Raw genomic sequence first — 24,896 nt, forward strand, 5'->3', positions numbered from 1 at the left:
CCTCCACACTGATGCAAAAGATAAACTAAGCAATGGACTCTCACCAAATAAGACGAATAGAATACTACCACACTTATCAATTATCTCAATAAATGTTACTGGCTTGAATTCCCCACTGAAGAGACATAGATTGGTTGACTGGATTAAAAAACACAAGCCATCCATTTGCTGTCTGCAAGAAACACACCTGGCTTCAAAAGACAAATGAAAGCTCCGAGTCAAGGGTAGGAAGACAATTTTTCAGGCAAATGGAATTCAGAAGAAAAGAGGAGTTGCAATCTTATTTTCAGATACATGTGGATTTAAAGCAACTAAAGTCAAAAAAGACAAAGATGGTCACTTTATATTGGTCAAGGGAAAACTACAACTAGAAGACATTTCAATTCTAAATATTTATGCACCCAATTTAAATGCTCCCAGATTCTTGAAACAGACCTTACTCAGTCTGAGCAATATGATATCTGATAATACCATAATAACAGGGGACCTTAACACTCCTCTTACAGAGCTGGACAGATCCTCTAAACAGAAATTAAACAAGGATATAAGAGATTTAAATGAGACCCTAGAACAACTGTGCTTGATAGACGCATATAGAACACTCCATCCCAAAGATAAAGAATATACATTCTTCTCATCACCCCATGGAACATTCTCCAAAATTGATCATATCCTGGGACACAAAACAAATATCGACAGAATCAAAAGAATTGAAATTTTACCTTATATCTTCTCAGACCATAAGGCACTAAAGGTGGAAATCAACTCTAACAAAAATGCTCGACCCCACCCAAAGGCATGGAAACTAAACAATCTTCTGTTGAATAACAGATGGGTGCAGGAAGAAATAAAACAGGAAATCATTAACTTCCTTGAGCATAACAACAATGAAGACACAAGCCACCAAAACCTGTGGGATACTGCAAAAGCAGTTTTGAGAGGAAAATTCATCGCTTTAGATGCCTACATTCGAAAAACAGAAAGAGAGCACATCAACAATCTCACAAGAGATTTATGGAATTGGAAAAAGAAGAACAATCTAAGCCTAAACTCAGTAGAGGAAAAGAAATATCCAAAATCAAATCAGAGATCAATGAAATTGAAAACAAAAGAATCATTCAGAAAATTAATGAAACAAGGAGTTGGTTTTTTGAAAAAATAAATAAAATAGATAAACCATTGGCCAGACTAACGAGGAATAGAAAAGTAAAATCTCTAGTAACCTCAATCAGAAATGATAAAGGGGAAATAACAACTGATCCCACAGAGATACAAGAGATCATCTCTGAATACTACCAGAAACTCTATGCCCAGAAATTTGACAATGTGAAAGAAATGGATCAATATTTGGAATCACACCCTCTCCCTAGACTTAGCCAGGAAGAAATAGAGCTCCTGAACAGACCAATTTCAAGCACTGAGATCAAAGAAACAATAAAAAATCTTCCAACCAAAAAATGCCCTGGTCCACATGGCTTCACTCCAGAATTCTATCAAACCTTCAAGGAAGAGCTTATTCCTGTACTGCAGAAATTATTCCAAAAAATTGAGGAAGAAGGAATCTTCCCCAACACATTCTATGAAGCAAACATCACCCTGATACCAAAACCTGGAAAAGACCCGAACAAAAAGGAGAATTTCAGACCAATCTCACTCATGAATATAGACGCAAAAATTCTCAACAAAATCCTAGCCAATAGATTACAGCTTATCATCAAAAAAGTCATTCATCATGATCAAGTAAGCTTCATCCCAGGGATGCAAGGCTGGTTCAACATACGCAAGTCTATAAACGTTATCCATCATATTAGCAGAGGCAAAAATAAAGATCACATGATCCTCTCAATAGATGCAGAAAAAACATTTGATAAAATCCAGCATCCTTTTCTAATTAGAACACTGAAGAGTATAGGCACAGGTGGCACATTTCTAAAACTGATTGAAGCTATCTATGACAAACCCACAGCCAATATTTTACTGAATGGAGTAAAACTGAAAGCTTTTCCTCTTAGAACTGGAACCAGACAAGGTTGTCCTCTGTCACCTTCACTATTCAACGTAGTGCTGGAAGTTCTAGCCAATACAATTAGGCAAGACAAGGAAATAAAGGGAATCCAAATGGGAGCAGAGGAGGTCAAACTCTCCCTCTTTGCTGATGACATGATCTTATACTTAGAGAACCCAAAAGACTCAACCACAAGACTCCTAGAAGTCATCAAAAAATACAGTAATGTTTCAGGATATAAAATCAATGTCCACAAGTCAGTAGCCTTTGTGTACACCAATAACAGTCAAGATGAGAAGCTAATTAAGGGCACAACTCCCTTCACCATAGTTTCAAAGAAAATGAAATACCTAGGAGTATACCTAACGAAGGAGGTGAAGGACCTCTATAAAGAAAACTATGAAATCCTCAGAAAGGAAATAGCAGAGGATATTAACAAATGGAAGAACATACCATGCTCATGGCTTGGAAGAATCAACATTGTTAAAATGTCCATACTTCCCAAAGCAATCTACCTATTCAATGCCATTCCTATCAAAATACCAACATCGTACTTTCAAGATTTGGAAAAAATGATTCTGCGTTTTGTATGGAACCAGAAAAAAACCCATATAGCTAAGGCAGTTCTCTGTAACAAAAATAAAGCTGGGGGCATCAGCATACCAGATTTTAGTCTGTACTACAAGGCCATAGTGCTCAAGACAGCATGGTACTGGCACAAAAACAGAGACATAGACACTTGGAATCGAATTGAAAACCAAGAAATGAAACTAACATTTTACAACCACCTAATCTTTGATAAACCAAACAAGAACATACCTTGGGGGAAAGACTCCCTATTCAATAAATGGTGTTGGGAGAACTGGATGTCTACATGTAAAAGACTGAAACTGGACCCACACCTTTCCCCACTCAAAAAATTGATTCAAGATGGATAAAAGACTTAAATTTAAGGCATGAAACAATAAAAATCCTCAAGGAAAGCATAGGAAAAACACTGGAAGATATTGGCCTGGGGGAAGACTTCATGAAGAAGACTGCCATGGCAATTGCAACAACAACAAAAATAAACAAATGGGACTTCATTAAGCTGAAAAGCTTCTGTACAGCTAAGGACACAATAACCAAAGCAAAGAGACAACCTACACAATGGGAAAGGATATTTGCATATTTTCAATCAGACAAAAGCTTGATAACCAGGATCTATAGAGAACTCAAATTAATCCACATGAAAAAAGCCAACAATCCCATATATCAATGGGCAAGAGACATGAATAGAACTTTCTCTAAAGATGACAGACGAATGGCTAACAAACACATGAAAAAATGTTCATCATCTCTATATATTAGAGAAATGCACATCAAAACAACCCTGAGATATCATCTAACCCCAGTGAGAATGGCCCACATCACAAAATCTCAAAACTTCAGATGCTGGCATGGATGTGGAGAGAAGGGAACACTTTTACACTGCTGGTGGGACTGCAAACTAGTACAACCTTTCTGGAAGGAAGTATGGAGAAACCTCAAAGCATTCAAGCTAGACCTCCCATTTGATCCTGCAATCCCATTACTGGGCATCTACCCAGAAGGAAAAAAATCCTTTTATCATAAGGACACTTGTACTAGACTGTTTATTGCAGCTCAATTTACAATCGCCAAAATGTGGAAACAGCCTAAATGCCCACCAACCCAGGAATGGATTAACAAGCTGTGGTATATGTATACCATGGAATACTATTCAGCCATTAGAAAAAATGGAGACTTTACATCCTTCATATTAACCTGGATGGACGTGGAAGACATTATTCTTAGTAAAGCATCACAAGAATGGAGAAGCATAAATCCTATGTACTCAATTTTGATATGAGGACAGTTAATGACAATTATGGTTATGGGGGGGGAACAGAAAGAGGGAAGGAGGGAGGGGGGTGGGGCCTTGGTGTGTGTCACACTTTATGGGGGCAAGACATGATTGCAAGAGGGACTTTACCTAACAATTGCAATCAGTGTAACCTGGCTTATTGTACCCTCAATGAATCCCCAACAATAAAAAAAAAAAAAAGAAATTGCCAAACCGTTTTCAAAAATGACTGTACCAGTTTACAGCCCCACCATTGTATGTACGATGTTCCAGTTTCTCCTAATCTTTGTCAACACTTGTTGTTATCTTTTTGTTTACAACTAGTGTCATAGGTGCGAAGCAGCATCTCAGTATAGTTTTAATTGCATGTCACTAATGATTGATAATATTAAGCATCTTCTCATGTGTTTATTTTATTTTTCTATGTGTTTTTGTAAGAGATCTTTCATAGCTATAACCGATTTTCTGGCTCCCATCCAGAAATTTCTAGTTTAGGTGATGCTCTGAAGGAAATACAAGAAAGTGAATGGACTATGATTTTTTAAGGGTTACCAAGTACTCCCAAAACTTCACAGAGGAGAAGTCTTTCTTTTCTGCTAGAATTACTGTATAGTAAAACTCATAGTCTAATAACTTTCAAAACAGGCTACAATTGTAAAAATTTGGGATGTTTACTTTTTGTTGGGCATTTTTTCTTTCTTTTTTTTTTTTTTTTTTTTTTCCTTTTCACTGAGCTAAGGGCAAGACTGAACTGCTGGAGAGGCTTGTTAGTTTTCTCAGCAGGCAAGAAAAGAACAACAAAGCAAGGGAGAATTCCTCAGGAAAATGCTGTTGAAGGGAAGGAACGGAAACAGCCACCTTAGAAAAGCAAACCCATAGAATCAAGATTTGCATGAGTAACGATGCTGATGGAAGGATTTTATGGCAGTCTGAGTTCAGAGCCTATTTGAAATGGGTGATAGACTTTTTCTAATGTACAAGCCAACCAACAGGTATAATTAGCTTATTATGCCAACGTGATAAATCGTTACTGAGTACATCCCGAAATTAGATTGACCTCAATCTGTAAGGATCATAACTTTCAACAAAGGCATGTTTTGCTTGCCAAAAAAATCTCATACAGGATACTAAGATGGACATGGTACAGGTATTTTAGAGGGCCCCTTTCCAGAGCTCAAATCCTTTTTAAAGTGGGTTGAGCTGCAGGATCATGGAAATCTTGTCCTAGTCAAACCACTTTATTGCCGCCCATGCACTAGCTTCCACAATCTAGGTACAGTCCGTTGCTTTTTGAGTTTCACACCCAGTGTTTGTGACTTTAAAATCTCTGGAGTTATATTTAGATTTTTGATCAAATATCAAGGTGAATTTTTCTTATTTTCTCAGATGACATTTTTTCCACTCTTTTCTTGGTTTGGTAAGGAACATCTGAGTGTCATTACTACTGGTGGCACTTAAATTGATTATAAACACCAGAGTATTATTAAAATAGTGGTTGACCTGAGCAAGAGATAGTTCTAAAACTCTTTAGTAGACTATGTAGTTGGATTAAGTGGCGAGGATAAGCAAAACATTGTGGATATCATTGAATTTACAATTTATAGGTAATCTTTTCTTTTTATTTTTACATATAAATCTGTTTATTAGGTTTCCATTTTTTTGCCTTCACAAAATTAAAAAGGCTTAAAATTTAATAATAATAACAATGTTTAAGATAAGGACTAGAGACAAAAACCTTGTAAAGAATGAATGAACATAAATACATTCAGAAAAGGAATCAATTGGTACATCAAAATATTAAGCAATAATAATAATGATGATGCAAAGAGAGTAACATTCACATTGTCGAATAGGCGTATGTCTATTATAGAATGCTTTGACTCTGAGATTCAGTATGGAGTCATCAGTTAACTTACTATTTTTTTAAGTATCAAAAATAGACAACTAATATTTATAAATAAAAGTAAAAGATAATAGTGACTAATTCTCACATAAGTTGGATTTCATTTTGACCAAAGTACATTATTTAAATATTAATTTTTAATTCAACTTGTTAATATGTTGTTTAAGATATTGCATCCTCATTTATAAGTGATATATGTTTGTAATTTCCCCTTTATAATAATATATTTTCTCCAATTTTAATACCTGGTGTACCCAGATCAAGCAGAATGATTTTGAAGTATTTCTTCTTTTTCTATTGTCTATAAGATTTAGCATGATCTGTTTTTCAAAATTATCTTTTACTTTTAATTTACAGGTAATCTTAACATTTCAGGCTAGCTAAGTATCTTAAAAGGCACCTTTCACCTCATTTATAAATGAGAATTAAAAGAAAAGAACTTTTAATTGACTTAGTAGTTATTTGGTTCTATTCTGTTTGGTTTTCCCCACCTTTTTTAGTGAAAAGTCCAAGGATGAGATCCAGATAGTATGATTTTAAATCTAGATTCAACCAGGGGAAAACTTGGTCAACATAACTTCTCAGAAAAATGGGGATGATGTACATTATTAAGCTCACCTAATGAAACATGATATTAATTTTTCAGTTTCATTGACCAGTAATGAAAATGTTCTGATAAAACACAGCTTGTAAATTTCAATCATCCTGATAATAATTGGTTTTTCTTGCAAAATCATTGAACAAGGGATGTGTGTAGACCTAAAAGAAATGATTATAAAATCCACCGAAACTGTACATGTATAAGATTATTTTAAAATTGTATTTCCAAATGTTGACAATCTGTTGATGTATCGATTGCTAAAATTTAGCAATAACATTGCACAATAATTGGAATATTTCCAAACATTTGTTTTGAAAATGTTCTTACCTTAGTATAAGTTTCATGATAAATAAATATACTATTAATGGTTAACTTTGTCACTCACTGTAAATGGACTGAGACCACGAAGTGCAGGAAAGATCTTGATCTTGAAGAACCCTAATTCTCATGCACCATGGGGGACAATGTAAATTGATACATGCTCTCGAGAAAACTGCTTGGCCTTATCCATTAAAGCTAAATGTGTGCTTTATGACCCAGCATTTTTACTTTTGGGTAAATGCCCAACATAATGAATACTAATAAGTAACATATTGTTAGGAATGTACATGGCAGTTTTATTCACAATAGACAAAGTCTGGGGAGCACCCAAATGACAAGAGGAGCATATTCATTCTCATTGTTGTGTAGTATGCTAATATAGCACGATCTTTTATTCAAAATATTTTAGGACTGACAACATGGATGAATCTCATAGATATAAAGTAGAGTAAAAGGAATCAGGCCCAAAAGAGTGCATGCTGATTCCATGGATATAAAGGTCAAGACCAGGAAAAGTTAATCTATGATGACAGCACAAAAAATCCTCGTTACTTTAGAGGAGAGGTACTAGCTGGGAAGGGGCATGCGAGTTGCTCTGGGGAGTGGGAGGTGTTCTAAATCACTCTCTGGGTCTTGGTCGTAGAGGTGTGTATAAATTCATTGAACTGTACCTTTCAGATTTTCATGATCACTTTCATTTATTACAGAATGTCATGGAGATTCTACCATTTTAACATTTTATTTTTATAAAATCAGCCACACTATCTTATAGATGGTGGAACCGTGAAACCATGCAAGTACCCATAAACTGGAGAGCACCTGCTCTTCCTATGGGATAGATATTGGCTGTATCATGATTACCTGCCATACTGAGCCAAGTACATAAAAAACTTAATTATTAATTAAACTCAAACTATTTCTAATTGTTAGATTAAATAAGTTGAAGTTGAAATGTTTCTTTCCATTAAATGGTTTCTCTTCACTTGTTACCAGTGAATATTCTCGTCCCCTTGCATTACCCCTTCCCCGACCCCATGCCCCACTTTGGAGATTTGAGTTAGGCAACAGTTGCCCACCATGAGAACCAGGAAGTGTTTGCTTAATAAATTCCTAAATGGACAGTTATGAGTCCATTATGAGTTAGAGCTGGGGTTGCCAAACTTTCTCTATAAAGGACCAAATAATATTTTAGGCTTTGAGGGCCGGGTGGTCTGTGCCACAACTATTCAATTCTGCCATCGTAGTGAACATAGACAATACATTAAAGAAAAAAAAGACTGGCTGTATTTCAACACAACTTTGCTGTGGACGTTGGCTTTGAATTTTGTATCCTACTCACATCACAAAATACTACTTGTTCTTTTGATTTTTTCCAACCATTTAAAACATAAAAATCATTCTTGGTTTATGGGTCCTATGAAAACAAGTGACAAGGCAGATTTGCTCCTTAGGACTTCATTTGCAGAGCCCTGATTTAGATTCACGTCATGCTAAGTCGTTATCAGCTTGCAGAGAATCTCAGCCCTGGGTTCCACAGGAGTACACAACATCGTTTCTCATAGGTTGTCAAATTGTATGCCATTAAAGGGTACTTTCATTTATCGTTCCTTTAAGAGGCACTAAATACCAAGTTTAATATCAAAGGGCGTGTTTCTTTTTTGACATGGATTTAATTCATAGAACTCCTAATCAAACACGGTGGGTTGGCAAAACATTCCCCCGAGATATTTGAGGCATGATCGTTAGTAGCAACAGTGTCTGTAAGAATCGTAGTGCTTTTCTGCATGATCTTAGTCTGATTTGATAAACAATTATTAAAAAAAAAAAAACCACCTTTATTTTAGAAACTTGAGACAGTGAGAAAAACAAGTCAACATAAAATGCATTTGTTTGTTTGAGGCCCACTGGCCAAGTTGTGTGGCTCACTCCTGGGTTTCTGCAGGTCCTGACCCACCAGGGCGCACATTTGCTCACTGACATTCCAGAAGGTCAGAGGGGTACGCAACTGCACCAGACAGCATAGCATTTTCAAGACAAGCTTCCGTCAGCTCCCCTCAGTTCCCTGTGCTATTTTGTAGGAGATGTGAGTGGCAAACTTTTAACCTGATTATCACACTGTCTCTCTCCTCCTATCATCCAAAATCAGTTTTCTTTTCTGTAATCAGTTCTGTGTGCCACTTCAAAATGGTTATTTATGTAAAGATTGAACAGAGTAAAAAATCACCTGAAAGAGTGAATTTGAGGACTGACTTCACACTGATTTGTGCCTCCCACCATTCAGCCCCACATGAGGAATCCCTCAGCCACAGAGGCAGGAAAAGAGGACAAGGGGGCAGTGATGTTCCTCTAGCAGCAATTCTCAACCTGTGAGTCGCGACCCCTTTGTAACAATGAAAATCCATGGCGGCATTAGGAAGGTTGAGAACCACTGCTCTAAGGAGAAATCTGTGCTGTGCAGGACCAAGCCCTTAGCCCTGCGTGTAACCCTCCTCGGGTCTGGGCCAGGATCATCTGGGTTCTATGCTCCATCCTCACATTAGCAATTTGCAACCAGCCTTGTCCTATTCCTTCATTTAGGGTATGGGGTGGACTGGGAATGCTTCCTCCGAAGCCCACCGGGGAACGATCCCAGGAGGAAAGCTAAACCAGGCTCGAGTTTTCTCGAGTCTTACTCTTCATTACAGTTGGAAATAGACACTTCTTGAACACCTGCTCTGTGTTATAACTTCCCGTGAATAATTGCAGTTGTTAAACGGAAAAAAAGAAAGAAAGGAACCAAGGTGGCTTTGATTTAGCTGAGGCACAGCAGGGAAGAAAGCCTCTGAAGGAACCGCTGCTCAGCAATGAAAAGGGCAAAGGGTGTTTCTGTTTATTTAGTAGAGTTTTGTTTCACATATTCTTCAAGCTATCCAGTTGTTGACTTTCTAGAACTTTTGATTTCATGACGATAGCCCACTGCATCAGTGTTCAGTGTCTGGCATGCTCTGTGGTCGCCTCTCAACATAAATAGTTTGTGACAATAGTGATCCTGGGTCTCTGGAAATCCAGTGTCAGTTCTGGTGTTTTCCAGAAGACAAAAATGCCAGAGTTGCTTCTAAGGGATGTGCTGTGAGACCAGGGATGGAAAAGAGAGAGAAGAACCTGGAACTCAGGTTTACTTAGGGAACTTCCAGACAATGATGGAAACATTGTCGACTGTTAGACAACTGAAACACTTAGCAGGAAAGAAGTGTTTCTAACTCGGCCTCCTGGTCTTTTCTGTCTCTCTCTGTGATCCAGGAGGAAGGACGCTGGCTTCTTGTCCTACAAAGATCACCTGCCAGTGAGCCAAGTGGTGGTTGGCGATACTGACCGGCAAGGCTCTGAGGCCAAGCTGAGCGTGGGCCCCCTGCGCTGCCAAGGAGACAGTAAGTCAGCCTGCTGGCTGTGCTCTCACTTCCTTACAGCCAGTCAAGCGGCATTTCCTTGCCTCTCAGAGGATACCAGAAAACAGACTTACTCTGTAGTGACCCCTGCAGAAACATCACACAACCACAGCAGAGCTAATACAGAGCAGGGCAAGAGCTAAAAAGTCTCCGGCACAGGAGCCTAGATAGGGGAGTAAAATGTGGACATCCATCTTCCTTGTATATTCATATGTAACAAGTTTGACTCCCTAAGTTTATGGTAATATAAATAGCAGTGCTAATAGCATAAATGCAGCACTCAACAGCTGGGATGCCACTGAGTGCTGCTGTTAATGCCATTAGCATGACTATTTATATCACCATAAACCCAGTTTTATGGTGATATAAATAGTAGCATTATGGCTTAATGTATCATTGTAAACTTGGATTATGGCCATATAAAGTTTGACATTCTTGCTATCAAACTTCATCATCATCAGAGCTTGATGGTCCCTTGTAAGCCAAAGATGGTTTCAGTAACTATGTCTTGCTTTCAGGGTCGGGCACCCCAGAGAGGAATTTGGGGCTGCCGGCTTGGATGGTGGGAGGTAAGGGAGTGAGAGTGATGGTCCCTCCTAATTAAGGCACCATTAGGATTTTATGTGGTTTGATACCTTTCTGCGAGCTTTATGTGCAGTCAGAGGGAAATGGTGACAAGGCCGCCGGGGGATTTGGCAATGAGCATCCTGGGTGTCATTTTCCCTTCCTCTCCGTGCACATGATTTAAGTGACTCTCCTAAGAGTTCTGTGCTTTTGTGACTGTGTGCTCGGCATCAGGAGACCTAGATTCTGCTCCCCAAATAACTGGCTTGCCGGGAGACCCCGGGCAAACCTTTCCATTTTCTCAGCCGTGGTAATGAGAATACCACCTGCATCCCAACTCCTCCTGGGGAGGCTGTAAAGATTTTAGTGCTTGGATTCGGATTGCTCTTAGGAAAGCATTGTGTGAGGTGGAATATTACTGCCACTTATGTAAATCAAAGGGAAATTAGATCTACCAGATAATGAATTATTGCATTCACTCCTAGAGTGTCCTACGAACACACTGACGCATGCTTACCACTTTACTACTTAGCGAATTGAGGCTGCCAGCAATTAAGCAACTCAGCATTCCTAACACAAAAGAGAGATGGCATCTTAACTGATTCTTCTCTTCTTTCATGGAAAAGTCCCACCTATAAAATTCAGATCAGCCAAAAAAATCTTTAACAATAGTATTTCATTTGTCTGTCAGGCTTCATGTGCAAGAAGAAATTTAATTTCAACTGCTTAAGAAAGGGATATTGCCATAAAACAATAAATATGCATTTTAAAACAGATCTTCTGAGAGATAGACTGTTGTGTTGCTCTAAAAACTCTTAGGCCGTCATGATGTGGATTGAGAGTCAGTTCTGTATGGAGTAATTTCTCGTTAACACACGAAGGTAAATATTTCTAGCTTATCAATCCTAATTCTGAAGTTAGCTTTGAATTAGAGAAAGGATTCCAATTAAGTAGTTGGTTAACTTCATGTATTTATAAAAATTCTACTTCTATAAACTTTTAAAAAGAAGAACCCAGTGATATTAAGTAGCTTATACTAGAGTACATTAATAACCTATAACTAATACTAGCTTTGTGTTTTCTCTTAATCAGTGAATCAGTCCCCAGGAAGACATCACTGTAGAACTGCTATTTATGTAGCACTTTCCCAGGTACTCTGGGAAATAAGATAAAAAAGTTCAGACCACACTTTGAGAAATACACATGAAAACATATTGGAAAACAAAACATGGCTTATAATTTAACATTAGGTTTTGTGATATTAAATAAATGCAACTGATGCTCAAGGAAAGAACCATAGAAGATATATTTCAGGCAGACTATATTTTTTAAAAGAAAATAGTGAAAAGTTGTGGTGGTCTACATTCATTTCCATTTCTATTCCAAGGGTGGTGTTGTCCTTAGAAACATTTTATCCGTTGACATCTCATGACCTTAGTGCACTTAGAATACTTTAGCTTCAGAGAGCCTCTTTTTTTTTTTTTTTTTTTGGTGGCAGAGTCTCAAGCTGTCACCCTGGGGTAGAGTGCTATGGCATCACAGTTCACAGCAATCTCCAGCTCTTGGGCTTAAGCGATTCTCTTGCCTTAGCCTCCCGAGTAGCTGGGACTACAGGCACCTGCCACAACGCCCGGCTATTTTTTTGTTGCAGTTTGGCCAGGGCCAGGTTTGAACCCGCCACCCTTAGTATATGGGGCCGGCACCCTACCCACTGAGCCACAGGTGCCGCCCAGAGATTCTCTTTTAAATCATATTTTACCAGATACTTCATGAAAACAAAAGCAGTTAATATTTAATTACAGTTATGTAGAATACTTTTGTGTTTATGAGAGAGAGAAAAAATCTTTCTTTTTCCAAGACAACTGAGAATATGTACGACACCTTGTACTTGAATTGCAGTCAAGAATTTCGAGCCCCATAGTCATTTTACAAATGTTCTTCCGTGGACACAGTAATAATAGAGTCTTCCCCATCAATCGCATTGTCCGGTTTTCATACATAAATGATCTCCTGGGATACACATGGCCGCCTATGAGGTAGGTAAGGCAAATATTAGCTTTTCTGCTTTACAAATGAACAGAAGGCTTCTTTGAAAATGGCATTCACACAACACATTCCTGAGCCCCTTTCCAGCCTCGGAGGCGCTCCAGGAGGAAAGGCAGGGCAGAGAACACAAAGAGCTTTCTGGGAGCGAGGTTGGGCTTGATCTCCCCACCGTATTCTTTTCCCTGAGTCGACTGCTGAGTAAATTAAAATGTCCTCAGAATAGTTCATTTGGGTCTTGTCTACCACTAGCCCCAGCCACCCACGTTAGTGGTGCCAATGTAGTGTCCATGTTGGGAGGATTAAATTCATGTAATTTGAAAAGTGGTCCCGCACACGTGGCCTGTAGTTTAGAGACTGACTCACTTTATGTCATTTACTGAGGTCTTTTCAAAGCTACAGTTTAGAAAAACCAAATCCATCATTGAAAAATGTCTCTTTCTGTATTGGAGGAGTTGAGTGATGCCAGGCCTCAGAAGCTGTCTCTGGACCCGGTTCTGTCCCCGAGTCTCAGAGAATGAGACCACGTGCGCGACCATTTCTGCGGTTTCACTCGGTTTCGTCTTGCCTGTGCCAATGTTTCGTTTTTGCTTTGACTCATCTGAACTCATAGCCCCAGATAATCAAAATACTAAAGAGAATCAGTGAGTTGCTCGCTGGTCTGCTGCGTTTGTCTGGGAGAAGTAGGAACGGCTGTGCCCGTCCAGGTTTTTGTGGGGTTTTGATTGTTGTTGTTCATCGTGGTGGTTTTTTTCAGTGTGTTCTTGCCAAACCTATCCAAATAGAAACTTTAAACCTAAATTTAAGTGGAAGTATGACTGTGATAGATGCTCAGCTAAGATCAGAAGTTCCGCAGAATGACACACACACCCCCTGCAACTGCCTGTGCTCACCTAGGAAGGAATGAAAGAGCTTTTTAGAGGAACAAAAGCCAGTAATAGGGTAGACAGACATCATTTCCAAATTTAAATCCATCATCATTCTTGGAGGTGTCTGCTAAACTTTGTCAGAATTTGTTCAAAAATAAAAGACTTCCCTTTTTCAGAGATACAGTATAGAAATCTTATATAGAATAACTGTAATGAGCTGGAGGAAGAGAGTATTTGCTGGATAATTGCTATATTCTCAGCCGTATGAGGTAAAGATTTACCACACACCCCTCTAAGGATAAAGGGACTGTAAACAAATAATTAGGAGCAAATTTACTATAAAGGCAAACGTTTTTAATAAACCTGGGTGGAAACAATTCAGGGAGAGCGTGTTCTCTCAAAGACTTCTTCCGAGGCCATGCCAGAAGCCTGCGCCGGCTGTGAGCTGAGCGCTGGCAGGCACAGCACTCAAGCCGCACCGGAGGATTAAGATGCAAATTCAATTTCTGAGAGCTACAGAGGTAACCTGGAGAGGCAAAGAAGAAAAGGCAAGGCAGGCAACACATCCCGTTCTGGGACACTTGGAGGGCAGAGAGAAAGACCCACGGGACAGAAATAAAGGTGGTGATGGAGTTTCATCCAGACGACGGCGGACTTCGGGAGAGCAATCCCTTGTGCCAGAGTGATAGAAAGGCCACGCTCTCTTTATTGCTAGGACTTTACAAGCCAGGGCTATAAGCTGCTGTTCCCTTCCTGAGAAGGGCAAGGCCATGCCTGGGACCCTCCACCTCGTTTCTGCACAGGTGACACATTTTTGGTGGGGTGCAAGCAAGTCTAACTCCCTGTCAGGAGTACCTGTGTGCACCCTCAGGCCACACTGTCCTCCTGGGCAGGGGGGAGAGAGTCCAGTCTCACTGGGCTCAGGAAGGGATTTTCCCTGTGGGGAGGAAGCAGCTCTCCGGGCCTTAGAGCAGAGTTAGAAGTTTGCACATCTCCTTTTCACTTGGCTGCTTCCAGCTTAGAGGAGACTAGAGAGGGGAAGGGCCCTCCTGGTCCCCTGAGCTCCAGGGTTGCCATGTGCGGGAAGAGAGACTGGAGGACCTCAAGGGATGTTTTAAGGTCTGACTTTTAAGTGGCTTCCATCACTTTTGTCCACATTCCATTGTGCAAAACTCAGTCACACTGCAGGGGTGGCTGGGAAATACTGTCCACCAGTGTGCCACAGTGATCAGACTCAACACTGTTCCCACCAAACTGTGTCTTCTAACTTACTCTAATGACACAGAAGGTTCGTTCTGGAAGTGAAAGACACAAGGGAGGGTTGACAAAAACTGCTGCCAGGCTCACTGGTGCCAGAGGGAAGATGTTCCCGGACGCTGCACCCCTCCTCTTGACAGGCCCTAGAGCAGTGGTTCTCAACCTTCCTAATATCGCGACCCTTTAATAAGTTCCTCATGTTGTAGTGACCCCCAACAATAAAATTATTTTCATTGCTACTTTGTAACTATAGTTTTGCTACTGTTATGAATCATAATGTAAACATCTAATATGCAAGATGTATTTAGCCGACCCCTGGGAAAGGGTCGTTCAACCCCCAAAGGGGTCATGACCCAGGTTGAGAACCGAACTGTGCCTTAGGAGGAACTTACTGCATTGATTCTGCCTCCCCTAGCAGGAAGTCCGTCACAGTAAAAACAGATCACTTTTATATCCTCTGCAGTATCGCATACCTGACACCTAAAAAGGATCAAATAAATATTTGTTGAAGGAGAAACAAAAAGAATATATCAACGGGGAGGAGGGGTGACAAAGCCAGGGGTGACCTGGGCCCCAGCCTCGGCCCTTACAGGGCCATCACCCAAGCACAGAAACTCAGAGCCCTGCTACTCTCTGCTGGGATGCAGATCCTGACACTACCCTTTCTTTGTTAAAGTTTCACTTGCATAGTAGACTTTAATTCCTGGTGCATTCTGCTTCCCTAGACTATTGCCCAGAAAGGTTTTTTCTAAGCCAACTCCTCCCCACCCGGAATAGAAAGACTGCCTCTAGACTCTCTGTATAGGATGAAAGTTGTGTTAACAGAGAGGCCCACACGCCCTCCGCTTCTGTCCCCACCCAGCGATTAGTTAAATCCTGTTTATCTGAGCTTGGTCTTCACCGGTGCTGCTCTTGGGTCCTGGTGACCTGTTCAGAAGTGATGATAGAGGGGCATTAACACCACAAACCCAAAAAAGGGTAAAATGCGATCCCTGTAAGTGATCATTTCCCAGAAGATGATCTAAATCCTTTCCCTTTCCCCTTGTCTACCCACAAAGTGGGCTGTATATACCTGTCTCAAGTATACTTCCAAACAAGAACAAAGACTCACAGCATCCTAACAGCAGAGGCGTCTCAGAGGTCAGCGCGTGCAGGCCTCCAGTTTTACAGATGCAGGGTCTGGGGCTGGGAGGTTAAGTGACAGGCCCAGGGTCTCACAGATGGTTTATGGCAGAACCTATCAAAAGATAGTTTAATACAGCCTTCATCCGTAGTAATAATTCCCCAGGTCCAAAGTGAATGACCAAAGAGGAAATGGGTCCTGGAACGCTGAGTGTGCCAGAGCTCCTAATCCTACCCCCCTGTGAGATCAACCATCTGCAAACCTTGACAGGGAACCCACAGCCACAGGGGGTGAAGGGGCAGTGGCAGAATGTTGAGGATTTCTGTTTTTTTCTTTTACTTTTCATTCTAGCAGTATTTTTGGTTCATAGTAAGAGTTAGAGAAAAAAAAAAAACTAGAGTGATGTGTAGAAACCATTAACCTCTGTTTTTTCTTAATGTCCCAGCTTTAGCTGGGATAGGCTGCTAACAACTCAGAAGCAGGAGTGGCTCTAAGAATAGGCAGAAATGTGCAGGATCACAACCCAGGCTGCTTCCCAGTAAAGGACTGAGCCCTCGGGGCACATCTGAGATCAGCTGCAATTACAAAAGCAGCCATTTTTGTGGGTAGAAGAGGCTTCCCTTTTGTCTCCCAGACTCCAGAGTGACTTTAAACAATTAGCAGAAGAGGACAAGTCCCTGGGGGAGGAATCAGCTTTACTATTTTTTTTTTTGAGACACAGTCTCACTATGTCACCCTGGGTAGAGTTTTCTGGCGTCACGGCTCACAGCAACCTCAAACTCTTGGGCTTAAGAGATTCTCTTGCCTCAGCCTCCCAAGTAGCTAGGACTACAGGCGCCCACCACAATGCCCGGCTATTTTTTGGTTGGAGTTGTCATAGTTGTTTAGCAGGCCCAGGCCGGGCTCGAACCGGCCAACCTCCGTGTTTGTGGTTGGCGCCCTACTCACTGAACTATGAGCTTTACAATTTTTCTGCTATCCAACTTCAGCTGTTAACTGTTGAAATGGGAAGTAAAATCAGTCACAATTGAGGGGGGGGGTGTTTTTATGTTACAATAAATGTTGTGTTTGCATACATATGACTGATTTTCTTGCTCATCCTTTTAAATACTCTTTGTATCTGGACGAATTATCAGATCCCATGGAGGAGGTGATCAGCGGGAAGGGGGTGGCACCAGCCTCACTTAGCACACCTGGCGGGCGGGCCGAGTCCTGCCTTCTCTTGGTCACCTCTCCATCATCTCCCTACCTGAACGTGGCACTTTTGCAGAAGTGACAGCACCCTCAGATACAGAGGCAACTTTTCTTCTATACACTGAATCCCCACAGCTGGGTTCCTTTGTGGAATTCTCCAAGCTATCCCTCTCCCACTGTGTGCAGAAGAGAATTAGGCTCGGTTCTAAAATTTCCCAGTATGGAACACACTGGAAAATTAGAAAAACATTAGTTACGACAGAGTCTTACCTATTCCAGGTAAGATTGATTCCTGAAATCAAATCCAATCTAAAAACCTTTGCTGAGGGGACGGCAAAGGGACATGGCCCTCAACCTGGGTCAGTTTGTAGGGTGAAAATTTTAACAAAATAGAGAAGATTGAAATGAAAGTTTAGCTTCCCAGTGAGAGTCTGACTTGACTGCAAGGCTCGGGGGCCTTATGCAGTAGTGCTGGACACTCTTTAATGTGCTCAGAAATCACCTGTGAGCTTGTTACACTGCACATCCTGGGTCAGGAAGCCTCGGGCAGGACTCAAGATGGCACAGGCCCTGTTGCCACTGGCCAGACTGCAGCATAGGGGACAGCTCAGACTTTGGAATCACACATGTCTGGCCCAAATCTCAGCTCCCACCCCTCACTCGTCAGAAGCCTCTCTGGGCTTCCACTTCCCACATACAACCTGATCTCAGCTGCAAGGGAGAAGAGCCATAACCGCATCGCTGAGATTTCTCTGCTAAAGCCTCATTCTCCCCAGTCCTCCCGCACGGCCAGGGCGCTCTAAGTGCCACTCACCATCATTGTTATGATCGCAGGTTTGACATGTAAAAGTCTCCGCCCATCTCCCTGTCTTCTCTTCTCCTGCCCATGCCCTTTACTCTGTGACCCTGTGGGAGAGCCCCTGCCTAGTCTCACAGGGGAGAGTGTGGCTCCCGGCCAGGCAGCCAGCCCCTCATTTGCAGGTAGTGGCCACAGTAGCGGATTAGAGCTCAGGGGCATTTTCTGAGCTCCTGGGCAGGGTCCATCCGCGGAGCAATCCCTCATTTCATCCTCATCATGTGGAGACGTTCACCCTATCTACTCAGCTAACATGGTCACCCACACCTCACCATGACCCTGTTTATTTTGTCATAGAACATGTCATTACCTGAAAATATCTGTGTGATACATAACCCGATTCTGGCACCGACTGCCCAGAGTCAGCTCAGCCAGCACGAGTCAGGAACGCCGTCCCCAGGGAGCCTGGCTCCAGACTCCAGCTGTGAGCTGGCCGATGTTCCAGGCACTTGCATTTCTGACCGGATGACTATAAACCAGCGATTTCCCACTGTCACTTCAGGGTCAGTCATTCACTAGAATGACAGAACTCAGGAAAGTGCTGTATTTATAATTAAAGTTTTGCTTTAAGGTTATAATACTAGACCAGCCAAGTGAAGAGCTTCATAGGGCAGCCTGGGAGAGGCTCAAATCCAGAGTTTCCAGGTCCTCTCTCCATGAGGTGAAGATACATTGCCCCCACCCATCAGTATATAGCACCAACCAAAAGAGCTCACCCAAGCTTCAGCATTCAGAGGCATTGCTGGGATTTCACTGTGTAAGCACGAAGCTCACTGGCCACATGAGTAAACTCAATGTCTAGCCCCCCTTCCCTCCTCCCTGGAGATCAGGCTGATAGCAGGGGGCTCAAAGCCCCAATCTCCGGTCATGTGGCTGGTCTTCCTGACAGGGGCGCACAGGAGTCACTTCATTAGCATAAACTCAGGTATGGTCCCAGGCACCCACCATGAACAAGATCATTCCTGTCACTTGGGTAAGTTCAAGAGTTTAGAAGCTCAGTCCCAAGAAACTGAGACAAAGACCACATAAATTATTTATTACACATCAGTCTCTTTTCTCTGTTTATTTGCATTATTATCAACAGTAGATGGGAGCCTCAGGCAGAAGTCTGTATCCCAGGGCCAAGGACAAGGCCTGCCACATTGAGGCACTCAGATATGTATTCATTAAACGGATATGAATGGTTAAATAACCACAAAAGACTTCAGTAAGCATTCCAGGCTAACAATGGAGGCAGTGCCACAAGGCACTTCGCAATAAAGAAAACATGCGCAGACAATAATTGTATAGGATCCGGGAGAGGAGCTATTACTGATTTTATATGCACAACTATTTTTAACCTCAACAAGGTTTTTGCACATTTATTCATCTTAACTAAATGAAAACTTTTATTCCTTTGTACCTTGAAAATCCCTTGAATGCGATGATTATCTTCAAATTAAGGATTAAAAAAAACTCTTTTGCTAAGTTTTCATAGTTTCTTTGGCAATTCTAAATTAAGATGCAGGTGAAGTATTAAGTTTGTGGAACTCATTGTTTAATGTAAATTAGATTAACCCCCCTTGGCCCTCCAGAGATCCAGGTAGACCCTTCATACTTTTGTTTATCCCTGTCTCAAGGTTATTACTGACAAAATTACAATTAGTCAGTCCTTCAGATCTATTGTTAGGGTGCTAAACTATGAGCTATAAACTACCTCACTCTGGCATAATTAAAACTGTGTTCCAGTTCACCTGTTTTACGATACCTACTTGACTTTTCATAAAGCTTCTTTTCACAATCCTATGTGCAGCTCTGGGAAACTTGGGAACTTTGTTGAAGAAAACTTTAAAAATTAGCTTTTTCTTCAAGTTTGCTGACAGCTCTGGAATAACAATCTTATTATCACCAGGATAAAAGAAAATTATACTAAATGCTATCATGAATGTTATATAGGAGTTGTATTACTATCTTTAAAATAAATCCTAACTTAAAATTCACCAGGTGCATGTACATCGGAAATAGTGCATTTGAATTGATATCTACCCATTGATGTGATAAACTGCTCTTTGGAATAGACGTTCAATCCCAAATTAAGAAGAGAAGGGGGCTCCTGTGTTCCTACCCAAGGGTCCAAGGGTCGATGGTTTTAAAGTAAACAAATATCTTTGTTATGCCCTGTAGGGGGCTGGGTAATACTAGCTCCTAGGCCAATGCTTAATCAAGAATCTCTCTCAATCTCTAAGTGTGAAAAGAAAAACTACGCTCAGAAGGCTTGCTTGCCTTTGATGAAGGAGAAGTTGTATGCCCATTAAGATTCTAGCCATGCCGTCTCTGGTTCAAGGTTTTCTTGACTTGTGAAGCCTCAGACAATGAGGTGACTCGATAATCTTTTTTGTAATCCCTATGTCTAATGCATTAAGTATTCCTTAATTCAATGCTGGTAGATTACCCTAATCAATTTTGTTTTCTGCTGTTTAGACCTTAAGCATTTAATTGTATTATACTGAATAGGATATCAGTTAAGACTTGAACTTAAAATAAGTCCTGTTATTTAACAGAAATGAAATGTGTATGTCTCAGATATTCTGCTCTGGTCTCCCATGGACATGCCTGAGAGAATAACTCAGAGGGAGCAACTGGCTCAGGGGGTCAGGAGTGCTGTAGCATAACCCATCCCCCACCCAGCCCCCTTCCCCGTGGCCGGGCACCGAGTCCACTCTCTTTTGGTTGGGATAAAGACACTAAGCTCACTCTGACAGCCTCAGTCTTCTCCATACCAAAGAACAAAACAAAACAAAAAGGTAAGAAAAAAATAATAATACTTTTTAAAAAAATTATCTAGCATCATGGAATTAAATTCATTCAAAAGAGAACATGTCCCAAGCATTAGTGCTGAGAAGATACTTTGATGTGGTTTATGTCTTTAATTATGTTTATTTATTTATTATTATGTGTTTCCAAAAGATATAGTACTCCTCTTAATCGTTCGTATTTATGTATGGAAAAATTTATGTGTCACTATGTAAGTAAAACAAACAGGTAGAAGCACCAAAATTAAGTCTGGGTGTCCCTCTGCCTACAGAAGGGACCGTTTGCTTGGCTTGTGCTGATGGTCCCACAGAGAAGCTGCTTGTGTCTTGAGCATCCTTAGGAAATGAGACCGTAGTTCAGTGTGGCATCCATGAGAAGGCAAACTTTACAGCTTCTCTTTGGGATTGAGGGAAGAGCATTGGCCATTGATTCTACCCTGGACCCTCAGTACCCGGATCACACCTGAAACTTGTCATTCTTGGTGGGCAATATTGATTTCACACTGTGTCTTATGATTCCACAAATTAGTGAAGGTCAACTGTGGTCTGAAAATACAAAATTCAAGAAAGAACCAATTCATACGTTGTATATTGTGTGCTGTTATAGGTAGCACAAGGAAATTTCTCCCTGTCCCACTCCATTGTGCGGGGGCCCGACTCGTCCCTTTGTGCTGTGCGTTCATGATGTACAAACTGCTCACCCAACAGTCACCTGGTAGCTGGCTTGGTTTTGAGATTGATTAACTGTGGCAATGTCACCTTTATTTTACTTAGTAATGGCCTCAAAGCACAGTAGTAGTGATGCCAGCAATTCCGATAATGTCAAAAAGAAGCTGTATGGTGTATCCTTTAAGTGAAATATAAAAGTTCCCGACTTTAAAAAGGAAAAAATAAGGTTGCTAAGGTCTGTGGTAAGAATGTGTCTTCTGTCTGTGAAATCATAAAAACGGGGAAAGAAATTCCTACACGGCCTGTACGGGGTTCGGTACCAGCTGCAGCTCCAGGCGTCCACCGAGGCCTTAGAACTGAGCCGCCACCCCCACCAGATGTGGGACAGTGCTGCAGCTGTCCTCACAAACGTGATTTATTGTAGCAAAAGGATACAAAGAGAAGTCAGCAGAGGCAAGAGGCAGATGGAATATAGTCCAGAAGAAACCAGGCACACACTCTCAGGAGTCCTCTCGAGGGAAGTCACACAGAACACGTTTAATTCCCCCAGCGATGAGTCGTGACAACTCTGAAATACGATCTACCCTGGAAGGTCAGTAGAGACTCAGCGCTCGGGCTGTTTATTGGTCAGGACAGCCCTTGCCTGGCCCACTCCCAAATCCCAGACTCCTGGAAGAAAACAGTTGTTCAGCACCAACAGTGCAATGTGGGGAGACATTCTTGTCTATCAGCTAACCCTCCTGGAATCTAGGTCCCCAGGCCAGCCATGGGTGGAGGGGGAAGCTGCCCTGGCCTCTCCTCCACTCGCCTCTCCACACTCAGGACCCTGCTCTCCTCCGTCCTTCCACAGGAACCTTATTCTGTATCCCTAACTACAACCTCATACCAGCTTGCTTCACACACCCACTTCACGCCCTCGCTTTGCCCCACCTCAGATAACAGCTTTCCAAAGTCCTGAAGACAGAGAGAGAAGTTCTTTCCTTGAACTGACCTTGCATCTTGTGGCCTGGAGTTTCTGCTGCATGGAGTTCCTGAACAGGACTAGCTACATAATTTCAAAAAACCAGTGACAAGGCAAAGGCAGGACCACTTGTTTGAAAAGTATGTGAATTTCAAAACAGAGACAACAGAGTGAAAGTGTGAGTTCAGCCTTGGACCCTGGGTGTCCTTGGGACACAGCAGACTTTTGAGAATTGGATCTGTAAGTTTTGTTCCTCTGGTGGGTCTGAACCTCCAGGAATATTTATGTAACGGAGATCAAACTATATGCAGAAAAAGATTTAACAGAGAGACTTTCTAAATACTAGTAAACCATATCAATAGTTGAATGCTTATTAAATTTGGTTACAAAAATTACCTGGGGTGCTTGTCAATATGCAGATTTCTGGCCCCACTTTACCCCTGGAGATTTTGATCCCAATTCTCCAGAATACAACCCAAAACCCTGTTTTTGAGAGATTTTCTATATTTTTCTGACAGGGAAATTAAAGAAACTTTGGCTAAGAGCACATGTTGGGGCAGGCAGACCTAGGCTCAGATTCTGACATTAGAAAAGTTTTTAACTGCACTAAGCTTCAATCTCCTCATCAGCAAAGTAGAGATAATTATGCTGAGTGCAAAAGGTTGCTATGGGGATAAAAGGAGACAGCTAGATGCAGAGAGCTTAAAACAGTGACCGGTGCAGTAAGTTCTCAATAATGATAGTTATAGATATTAGACAAAAAGAGCAGAACGACTCTAAAAACCCTCAGTTTTGTCATATTAGATGAATTAAGCTTAAATGCAAATTCCTATGGCAACCATTATTATTTCTGTCAAATTAAGCTCATTCATAAATAATGAATTATAATCTGAAGTGAACAAATGGATCAGTCAATTACCAATGATAAACGTATTTTGAGCACTGCTATGGCCTGAATGTTTGTGGCCCACTAAAATGTGTAGGCTGAGACCTAATAATTAAAGTGATAGCATTAGTAGGTGCAGCCTTTGAGAGGTGACTGGGTCTTGAGGCTAATCTCGGTCAGAGCTTTCATGAATGAGATTAGCACCCTTATCAAAGAGACCCCTAGAGCTCTTTTGCTCCTCCCATCATGAGGATGCAGGTACCATCTGTTTGCCAGAAAGTAGCCCCCACCAGATGCCAAAACCTGCCTTCATCCTGGCCTACCCAGACCCCAGAACTGTGAGGAATGACCTTCTGTTGTTTATAAGCCGCCCGGTTTATGGTATTTTTGTAGCAGGCCACGTACACTAAGATACCACCAGCTGTATACTGGGCATCGTGGCACGCTGCAGGTTCAGAAGCATGACCAATGATTTTTGCATTCAGGAAATTTGTAATCTAGTTCTGAATAAGATAGAGAGATGAAAAGATGTATCTCTCTAGAAGGACACATATAAAGGGAAAAGGGAAATGGGGAGAGAATGAGGAAAGACCATTTTCTGTGGGAACTGGTAGGTGAATAGAAGGCTGGAGCTGAAGGATGTTGGGCCATGATCAGCCCAAAGTGACGGCAGCAAAAGGTGCCTGTACAAACCTATATGCACAGCAAGTAGGAAGCATCTGGATAAACACTTGGATGAGAAAATGAGGCCTAAGCAGGAACCTGAAAAGCCTACAAATGCTAAATTCAGAGCTGAATATATACCATAGACATGGGAGTTTGTGAACCAGAATAGGAGAGAGCGAGTGGGTAACCTTTAATGAAAATATTAAACTCTTCATCTATGCTGAGCTGCAAAGATCTATACTCATGTAGTTTATCTTTCTCCAATATGGATTTTTAAAAATTAAAAGGAACATTGCTAATAAAGAAAATGAGTAATATAACAAAGAGCTCGCAATGGGTCCGCATCTAACATTGGTATGGTATAAACACACTTTTAAAACTTACCACTGTACAAGGGTATATGTGAAACTTGGTAAACGGTCTGTGAAGCTAGTGAATGATACCCCCTGATCATATCAATGTACACAGCTATGATTCAATAAAAAAAAAAAAATTTAAAAAAAAAAAACTTACCACTGGATTCTCATAATAGGAATCTCTTTTGGCACCTGTGGCTCAGTGAGTAGGGCACCGGCCCCATATACCGAGGGTGGCGGGTTCAAACCCAGCCCCGGCTGAACTGCTACCAAAAAATAGCCGGGCGTTGTGGCGGGCGCCTGTAGTCCCAGCTGCTCGGGAGGCTGAGGCAGGAGAATTGCGGAAGCCCAAGAGCTGGAGGTTGCTGTGAGTCCTGTGATGTCATGGCACTCTACCGAGGGCGGTAAAATGAGACTCTGTCTCTACAAAAAAAAAAGCTACTAATTTTAGACAAGCCTTTCTTAATTGTATGGAAAGTCTCAGGAAAAGTAGTTTGCTATTTTTAAATCTGTAAAGTTATTAGTGACTGCTGGTTTTTCT

General features: G+C 41.3%; 1 protein-coding gene across 1 annotated transcript in view; it reads left to right on the top strand.

Annotated features, from left to right (window-relative positions):
• The window catches only part of CNTNAP2 (contactin associated protein 2), a 1,471,582-nt gene that overhangs the window by 1,052,993 nt on the left and 393,693 nt on the right, over positions 1-24,896 (top strand). Inside the window, exon 15 of the mRNA XM_053608746.1 lies at positions 9,974-10,101. Coding sequence (XP_053464721.1) covers positions 9,974-10,101 — 128 coding nt within the window. The remainder of the gene's footprint in view (positions 1-9,973; positions 10,102-24,896) is intronic.

Source organism: Nycticebus coucang, chromosome 11, assembly GCF_027406575.1.
Source record: "Nycticebus coucang isolate mNycCou1 chromosome 11, mNycCou1.pri, whole genome shotgun sequence".
NCBI classification, from domain to species: domain Eukaryota; kingdom Metazoa; phylum Chordata; class Mammalia; order Primates; family Lorisidae; genus Nycticebus; species Nycticebus coucang.